We start from the raw sequence: 10,073 nt of genomic DNA on the forward strand, positions 1-10,073 counted from the left end.
TCAAGTAAAGACCCACAGGACTTTGTGATTTTGCAACCACATGGCTCCTCGAAGTACATAATTAATCTGCTTATATGAAGGAAGGGCAAAATGGAGAAACAAGGAATGGGTAAGGAAGTGGAGAATATAGCTGCATTAAGTCTTGAATATAAGGAAGAGAGGAAATAAAAATAGACTCTGATTTCAAGGAACTTGGAGTTGTTAGAATTAATTAGACATGTATAATATTATGATCCAAGGTTTAAAGGTTTAAATACTCTAAAAGAAGTGCACATAAAAGAAGAGTTCCGAGGAATTCATACGTTAGAGAGATGTTGAGTAAAGAGAAACATCTAATGCCTGCCCATCTTGTTGAAATAGAGTATATTGTAAATCAGAGTAAATGCTGGTATTTTAGAAGTTGACTAGGTCCTCCTTGTGAAAAATATTCATTTTTACAATCCATATTTTTGGTGGGTGTAGTGATGTTCACCTGTAACACCAGCAACTGGGAAGATTGGGCAGACCCTGTCTCAAAATTAAAAACAAAACAAAACAAAAACAAGCTAAAGAGAACTGGGGATGTAGAGCACTGGTAAATTTTCCCTGGATTCAATCCTCAGTACTAAAAGAAAAAAAAAAAGAAGAAAAAGAATAATAAATACTTTTCTTGAACACTAGAAATAAAAGCTATCAGTCTGAAAATATTCCCTAGTGAAGCTTTATTTCTTTCTGTTTTTCAAGCCTCTTTTACACTATGATGTCTTCTCATTGCTCTACTTGTTAACAAACAAGGTAAGGAAACTAAATAATGGAATTGAACTGTAAGCAAATATGATACCAAGAATAATCCAAATCAGATATTCATTAGAATACCCTTAACAGAAGGGTGGGCCTGTGTTTTAATTTTTGAGCTCTTGAAGACCAAAATCCTTCAAGCATGAAAGTAATTATCCTCTATAGTAGCCATTATTCAAAACGGCCACTAATGATTCTTTCTCCTAGTATTTACACCTTCCTATAATCCCTTCTCACAATGAATAGAGATTACCTGTGTAACCAAGTGGACATTGTAGAAATAATGATATGACTTCCTATGTCATATTGCAGTTTCTCTACCTTGTCATCTCTTTGATCACTTACCTTGGGAGAAGCTAGCTCTTTTGTCCTGAAGACCCTCGAATTGGAGAAGACTACATAGTGAGGAACTGTGGCATTCTGACAACAGCATTTTAGTGAGCCTCCTTGGAAATGGATCTTCTTGTCCCAGTCAAGTAATTCTAGCTGAAGTATTGATAGCAAATTCATGAGAGACCCCTAAGCTAAAAACATTCAGCTAAACCACTTTTGAATCCTGTCCTATAGAAAGTATTGGTAATAATAAATGTCTACTGTTGTTTTCAATTGACAAGTTTGGGAGTAATCCGTAATAGGATAAATAACTATACACTAGAAAGAAAGAAATATTTGATGAATAGAAGCAAAATTTAACATTACCACACACACAAAAAAAACTTTGCTGACCAGTTATATACATTTATGCAGTAATCAGCAAAAAGTACTTGACAAATACATGACTTACCTTGTGCATGCCAGTATAAACAACCCAAATAAGCCTGTGGTTAATTTATCTTTTGTAATTCTTATCTCTGTAAGGATGAAACAAGCTAATAGGTGTGAAAAGAATTTGAAAGCTATAAAACATGGTATTGCTGTTTTTATTTTGCTATAAAGACAATTGAAGTAGAAGTGGAGAAGTCACAAGGAGACGATCTTATTTGTCTCCAATTAGCTTTTGTCTGAAAAGTAGGTGCCTAATAATATAGTCAAAATACTAATTGTACAAACTACTAATGAAAACCAGTCTGGTCCTCTTCTCCTTAGGCCAGAGACAGATGATTCTAGGGAGGGTTTTGCTTGGCCCCAAATCCAAAAAGGTGAAAAAGACCAGTAATTTAAAATCATTCATTTATTTGTTAATTTATTAGCTCATTATTTCAAAGTTAAAAGTGCATCAAACATGCCTAGCATTTATTATTTTAATCACAAACCTACAGACCCCTCAGTATACCCTCCTTGGGGCCTGGCCCCAGCAATCCAAAGCTGATGACTGCCGCAGTCTGGCTGGGCACAAAATAACCGGGCCACCACACCGCCTTGTAGATTCAAACAGCAATTCTTTATTCCCGAACTCTCACCGGCACTCTACACGCACGTTCTGGGAAAATTCACCCTCCACCGGGCTCTGCGTACCAAATACTCTCAGAACCCCTCGAGAACTCCACGGGAACTGAAGGAGCGGGCGGGAACTCAAGGAGCGGGCGCCTGAGGCAGCCGGATCCGCCCTATTCCCAACAGGATCCACCCTAAACCTGGAACCACCCTAATCCAACAGGATCTACCCTAAACCCGGAGCCGCCCTAATCCCTGAGCAAGGTCACCTTACAAATCAAAACTCTCAAACATTCATGCAATGTCACTGCAAATGACCTGGGTCCAAGGCAAGCCCATTTCCACAATGGAGAGTCCTCCCTCTAAGCAACATTGGGTAGGCTGACAAGGAAATTGCCATGCGTCATTCCTACTTGGCTATGGCTCTCAGCAGATGACCTTGGGTATAGTCAGCAGGAGAGGTGGGGATGGGTAAGGAGTGTCTCTTGATAACTCTGAAATGGGGGAATCCTCCAAATGAAGAACTGAGTGGGGGCCAGAGTTTGGGGATAACCTAGCTTATGAGTAGGGGGGACAATAAAAAATCAGTTAAACAAATGAGAGAGGGTACAGTACACTTTTGCAACCCTTCCTCCAAGCCTCTGCCTTGTAAGGGAGACTGTCTTTTTCCTGGGCAGGGATCTCCATGGAGGGGCCCCTTCCTTCACCCTGTTCTACATTCTGAACAACAGTACTGGGGTACTGGACACCTGGTCTGGATCCCCACTAACCCCATCATCTCCCCATACTTTCCCTAAAGGAAGAAGACAAGCTTAACTCTCACTCCAGATCTAGGTTGGAAGAATAAAACTGTAGAATTTCAAGATATGTCCTCTTCCCCAAGAACAGAGTTAGCTCAGAGCCCTCCTAGATCAGGTCAGGTTGGTCCCAGGTTAAGGTGGGGAGCTTAAGTACTGCTCCTCCCTGCTGAGTGGAATGCTTGCATGAGATGTTGCTAAGGGTCAAGGGTAGGGCTGTGGTCTTCAGTTGGGATGGCCTGCTCCTACTGACTCCTTCACACCTGAAACACCTGTGCTGGACTCTTCCTATAGAGAAGGGATAGAATGGGGCCTGGCCTCCATTCCCAGAAGGTCAGGACTCAAGTTCCCATGGGAAGAGACTGGGTCATGTCCTCACTTCTATTCTTTGTTTGGACAGGGCAGGGTTCATGGGGAAGGAGATGGGCTTAAATCCCCCAGGGGTGGGACCTCCTCTTCCAGGGCCAAGATGGGCTATACTGGCAGATCCCAGAGAAGGGATGGAGCAGCATCCTGACATCTCCTATTCCCAGGAGACCTGTTAGGACAGTCTTTAGGGGGCAGAGTGGGACCTCATCCTGTCTCCTTTGGTCTCCTGGTCAAGGATAGGACCCATAGTGCCGCGACCCCTCGCCAGCAAGGGAAAACACGACACAGGATTCTTCTTTCAGCAGTTTATTCAGGCCTTGATTCAAGTATCATCTTCTAGTGACCCCTCGCCGAGCGCCCAAGCACAGCCTAATAAAGCCTCCAGCATACCAATCTTAAGCTGCCACGTGGACCTTTCTCATAGGGTGGTAAGGGATTATGTGCCAATTCTCCATATTAGGAGTTGTTTGTCACAGGCCACAGTGGAAGCCAGCGCCATCTTCTAATGGCGGCCACGGTCTAATTAGAACGGCTCACCACACCATAGAGCAGCGACAAGGCTGTGATCCCCAGAAGACAGACCCTGATCTCACAGCCTTCTCCCCCCGAAATACCTGCACTGGGCTATGCCTTTGGGGGAAGGGACAGACCCTCACCATACTCCTCCTCCTTAACTATTACAGGGGTGGAGCCTGATCATATCTCTACTTCCCCCCAAATTCCTGGGCAGGGCAGTCTCATGGGAGGGTGGGGAAAGGCAGGGCTTCATCCTGACTCCTCCTCCTTTCCTGGGTGGGGAAGGTCCCAGGGGAGGGGTGAGGCCCAATCAGGACTCTTCCTCCATGCTGAAGCTGCTGCCCTGGCTGCTGGCCTTTGAGACAGCCGGGGATACTGAAGAAAGCAGGGGGTCAGAGGCAGCCTGCAGTGGGGACAGGGCACCCCCCGATAGTCCTCCCACCACCTCCTCCTCCTCCTCCATCAGAATGTCCTCCAGCTCCAGGTGGAAGGGGTCTCCCAGGTCCCCCATGTGGTCACTGGGAAAATGCAGGTCCAGAAGAGCATCTGAAGGTGGTTCTGGGGGCTGCTGATGGGGAGCATTCTGGGCAGGTCCCCCTGCTACATGAAATGCTGCTGTGCCTGACCTGCCCTCCTCCTCAATGTCCAGCTGCTCTGGCTTGAGGCTGTCAGAGGCTGAAGTCGTGGTTAGGGAGAGCAGCCCTGGGGTGGGTGGCACTGGCAAACCATGGATCTGGGCCTGCACTTCTAGCTCCTGAATTCGAAGCTGCAGGATGCGATTGGCTTGCTCCAGGGACCGATGTCAACTTTCCAGATCTTTGGAGCGCTGTTGCTCCTTCTGCAACTTGTGGATATAATCCACAGAGGCCTCCAGGATGGTGCCCTTGTTCCAGCCCATCTCTGGGTCATTGGACTTGGGAATGAGGGTGCCCAACTCCTTGATCCTAAAGTCAATGTTGAATCGCCTGCCTCGCTCAATCAGGTTGTGATTGTCTTTCTTCTGGTGTTCCTTCAACAGGGCCTTTGCCTCGGTTTCAGAGATCTCCGGTTTGATGTGAGGCAGCTCAGCTGGACAGGAGTTGCTGACAGTGATGGCTGGAGTGGCCACACCTTGATTACTGTACAAGTCAAGCAGATTCCCTGACGCAGTCAGAGAGCTGGGGAGCTGCAGCCCTGCTGTGCCTCCGGGCAGGTAGCTGAGCATCTCATCACTGGAACTGGACTCCAGGCTGATGATCTCATCAATGTCATCATCAATCTCGTTCTCTGAGCTGGACCCGATGGTGAGCAGTGCCATGGGGCTGTTGGGAGCGCTGCCTGTGGGACCAGTGGCGTGAGCAGCCTCAGGAGCAGGCAGCCGCTGGGCACTGGTGAGCCCTGGTGGTGGGGTGAGGGCCTGGGAAGCCAGCTTGGGCCCAAGTGAAGTGGACAGGTACTGTTTCACCTGCTGCCGGCGTGCCTGCTGCAGGTGGTAGCGCGTTGGGTTCTCCAGGGGGGTCTGTACCTTGAGCACTTCCCTGGGCACCTGAGCAGGGAGTGGACAGCCCAACGTATGGCCCCGAGCAGAGACGCCAACCACAGAGATGGCGGGAGAGGTAGGTGCAGGACTGGGGAAGGAAGCAGCTGCAGCCTATTCGGGATGCTCACTCCTCTCCTGCTCCTGTGCCTCGGCCCGCGTGAGTTGTTGCCGCAGCAGGGCCCGGTATGAAGAAGATGACGACATGGCAGGGGTCCTGGAGCCCCCTGCAGAAGACGATGTAGACAGTGTAGCTGGGGTGGTTGGTGTGGCCTGGAGCGTAGGGGTAGGGGTTGGCTTTTGAGCTCGTAGAAGCTGTCAGCATCAAGGATCTTTTCTAATTCAACGCCAGCAACAATCCCGGATTCCGGAAGCAAAGAGTTCAGGCTGAGCAGCTGGGCCCAATCGGCCGGCCTGCGCTCCTCCAACTGCATGAACACGGCTCGAGGGCCCTCCTCGTTGGCCTCTACGCCTCCCCGAGCTGGCTCGGCAGCAGGAGACATGACGCCCGGCCCCGGACAAGCCCTGCCAGGCCGGTCGGGCCTCGGCCGGGTCCCCCTAACAGAGTTCCATATTACAGGTTAGCTACACTGCTATTCTCCAGACCAAGCAGAAATACCTGTAATACCCAAGCCCCAAACCATTGACCGTACAAGCCCAGTCACCTAGGCAACAAAGTCTTTTCTAACTCCAAGTCCTGAACCAAGATGGCTTTATGTAGAATCAAAGGCCACTAACAAATAAAAGAAAGGAAAGGAGAGGGAGGCAAAGGTGATAGGGGAAGAGGATGTAGAAGAAAAACAGACTAGGTAGAGCGGGGCATTTATGTCAATGCGTTTCTTTGAGCTGGAAATGTAGCTCAGTGGTAGAGCATTTGCCTAGTATTTGTGAGACCCTGGGTTTAAGCCTTAATGCCATAATAAATAAATAAAACCTTTTTTTTCTTCCCTGTATCTCCTGGCACTAACTAATGCTTAGAAAAATCATTTCCAGGGCTGGGGATGTGGCTCAAGCGGTAGTGCGCTCGCCTGGCATGCATGCGGCCTGGGTTCCATCCTCAGCACCACATACAAACAAAGATGTTGTGTCCGCCAAGAACTAAAAAATAAGTATTAAAAAAATTCTCTCTCTCTCTCAAAAAAAAAAAAAAGAAAGAAAAATCACTTCCACAGACAGTGATGTTTGAGTGACATGGATTTTTTCCAACACTTCTGCTCTATTCTTCACCTTCTGGTGGGAGTGTTAATAAACAGTGATAAGATCAGCAAAACTAAAGAAAATTCAAGGATCTTGATAATTTAGAAATTACATGATTACTTATAGATAATTGAGAATTGTCTCTAGATTCAAAAGCGTTGTTTAATTCTTGATCCTGAAATAATGGGTATCACAAAAAGATATGTAAAGTTAGAAACTAAGATCATTTTAAATCATCACTGTAACTGTTTTATTTGATGCCCAAAACGAATTGCCTTAATTACTAATTTGCACTTAGAGCTGCATTATTCTTTCAAATGTCAACAGTGTTTTCTCTGAAAATTTTATTTTTTAACTTAGAAATTATTATTCTGCCTCTTTCAGCCTGTGTAAGTTTCCTTTAAAGCTTTTTGTTTCATGGGTTCATGTATGATATTAAGCTAAATTACTTGCAATTACTATGTCCTAATACAATATGGGTACTGCATCTTTTAATAGATTTTTATATTATATTTATTCTTTTGGAGAGAGATGGACACAGAGAAAGAGTTGCCAATCTGTTTTGTTGTTGTTGTTGTGCTGGGACTATGCTATAATATAGAAGGAAATGATGGTATTTTGGCAAAGAAAGCAAAATTGATATCCAGTGGAAAAAGATAGATTTGCATTTCAGCTTCTCACATACCAATCCTAATGAGAAATAATAACAAGATTTTAAAAAAATTCTTTAATAAGGCTGAGGAAAGGGCAAAAAGAACCTTTTCTACTTCCCCAAATAAATCTTACTTCTCTTTTACAAATGTTTTCAACAATTTCTATATTTGGTGTCAGGGCAATTTCAAGGTCTGCCATTTGGTTTTTAGCACTGTGTGTTAATGAACCTACATTAAGAAGTCAGAAAGTAATAGAGGTAGAGGAACTAACCTCTCCTATTTAGGGATGTGGGGTTGGCTAGAGGGTAGAGCTAGCAAGTTCTTAAAGTGAAAAATCCATAAATTAGCAAATAAAATTTCTCAAGAAGAAACCATCTCTAATATATTCAGTGTTTATCATATTTTCTAAAAATATTAATGTAAAATTTGCTCTGCAAGCATTCAGCAAACCGAAGCAATTGAAAGCCAAGTAATAGCATTTTTTTCTAGATGATGTATGAACATACATCATCATGATTTCAGTGAATTTTTAAAAATTAGAAAAAATTGCTGATTCGGAAACAGACACTGTTAAATGCGGCAATGATCTACACATTTTTATTTCAAAACAAGTTGTAATTTTGGATGTTTGATTTTTGAATATATATTGTATTCAATTTTTTTATAGATCACAAAGATTTCCTTCATAGTTTTCTATATAAAGAATTTGGCAAGCCTAGGAGAAGATACTTTCTGTATGTAAGCTTAACATGGCATATAAGATCGTATTGGAAAATAAGAGTATAATGCACCTATCTGTAAATAGGCAAAAGATAACAGTTCTCAAAAAAAGGTGAGAAAAAATATTCTAATGAATCAGGTATAAGGAGCAAATAAAATATAAAAATTGGAAATTCAAGAGAATTACAAGTTAATATATTCAGGTAGGTCTTTATAAGAAGTACTATTATGAAACTGTAAGAATAGTAGTATATTATAAAGCATTAATGTTCAATGCAGACTAGACTTGATTCTTTTAGAATTCTAGTTTTATTTTACAGAAAATATCAAATCACAAGTATCATCTTACTGAGAGGAAAAAATGAGGGCAAAAATTTAAGCTATGTAGCTGTATAATTTGCAAAATCATATAACCTTAAAAGCTTAAAATGTAAAAACTTTTATAAATCCTACAATTTAAGTTGTCTATAAAAAGTACAAGCTACATCATTTAAGCAAGATGAGGAAATAAGAAGGATAAAATTAAGAAAGAAAGAAAGAAGTCCAATTATCACCATTTGCAGATGATATGATCCTATACCTAGAAGATTAAAAAAAAAAAAAGACCTCTACCAAAAAACCCTGCTAAAGTTAATAAACAAATGTGGCAAAATAGCAGTGTACAAAATCAACATACAAAAATAAACCACTTTCCTATATATCAACAACAAATTTATTGAGAAAGAAATCAGGAAAACAACTCCCATTCATAATAGTCTCAAAACATATATATCTAGGAATAAATCTAACAAGGAGATAAAAGACCTCTACAATGATAACTATAGAACATTGAAAAAAGAAATTGAAGAATACCTCAGAAGTTGATCTCCTATGTTCATGAATAGGCATAATCAATATTGCTAAAATGGCCATACTTCCAAAAGAAATATTCAGATTAAATGAAATCCCCATCATAACACCAATGACATTTTTCACAGAACTAGAAAAAAATAGTCTTAAAATTCATTTGAAAGAATAAAAGACCCAGAGAAGCTAAATTAATTTTAATCAAAAATCCAATACCTGACTTAAAATCATACTACAGAGCTATAGCAACAAAAACTTCATAGCACTAGCATAAAAACAGATACATAGACCAATGGTACACAATAGAACACACAGAGACAAATCCACACAGATACAATCATCTGATCCTTGACAAAGGTGCCAAAAACATACATCAGAGAAAAGACAGCCTTTTTAACAAAGGTGCTGGCACAACTGGTTATCCATATGTAAAAGAATGAAACTAGACTCTCTCTCAACGCTGCACAAAAATCAACTCAAAATGGATAAAGATCTTGGAATTAGACCAGAAAATATGCAACTCCTAGAAGAAAACATAGCGTCACTTGAGCTTTTAGATACAGGCAACAACTTTCTCAATAGGACCCCTAAGGCTCAAGAAATAATGCCAAGAGATAATAAATGAGACAGCATCAAAAAGCTTCTGCACAGCAAAGGAAACAATTAGGAATGTGACAAAAAAAAAAAAAAAACCCACAGAATGAGAGAATAGCTAGAATGTCTTTGCTAGCTACTCCTCTTTTTTTTTTTTTTGTAATTGATTTTTTAAAAAATGAATGACAGCAGAATGTATTACAATTCTTCTTCTTCTTTTTTTTTTTTTTAAGATCCATTGACTTTTATTACAAATGTACTTGACCACTTGGCTTCAAAAAGTTTAAAATCAATACCCTATTTTTCTGTATGCCAGTACAAAGCAAACTGTTTTACAAATTAAATACCTAAAAATTTGACAAAAATATTAAAATTTGATGAAAAACAATTATAAAAATCCTTAATCTCTCTTCAAAAAAGGAGGCAGTCTTCCCAGTCCTATTAAACAATATTAGTAGTATTCACCATTTTTAGAATAGGTAGCTAAATTATATTTTTCTGTTAGCATAAAATACTCTTTAAACTAATAGACTTTATTTGTATATGCTCCAGTTAAGTTCGTGAATGCCATCTGATTGCAATATAATCAACTATCTTTAATTAAATTCTCACTTACACTTATTTAATAATTTGCATAGTCTGAAAGGGATAAAGGTTATTCTAAGACTAATTACCATAGGCTATTACAGTGCTATTTTTTAAGGCAATAAGTGT

General features: G+C 41.4%; 1 protein-coding gene across 1 annotated transcript; it reads right to left on the reverse strand.

Moving 5' to 3' along the window:
• Window positions 1–4,128: 4,128 nt before the first annotated feature.
• Window positions 4,129–5,914, reverse strand: LOC107147450 (transcription factor E3-like). Its single transcript, XM_048810125.1, is given in 2 exon segments — window positions 4,129–5,627; window positions 5,630–5,914. Coding segments are annotated over 2 exon segments (1,707 nt in total). The 5' UTR covers window positions 5,853–5,914; the 3' UTR covers window positions 4,129–4,143.
• Window positions 5,915–10,073: the final 4,159 nt, after the last annotated feature.

This window comes from Marmota marmota, unplaced genomic scaffold (genome assembly GCF_001458135.2).
Source record: "Marmota marmota marmota unplaced genomic scaffold, marMar, whole genome shotgun sequence".
Taxonomy (NCBI): Eukaryota; Metazoa; Chordata; class Mammalia; order Rodentia; family Sciuridae; genus Marmota; species Marmota marmota.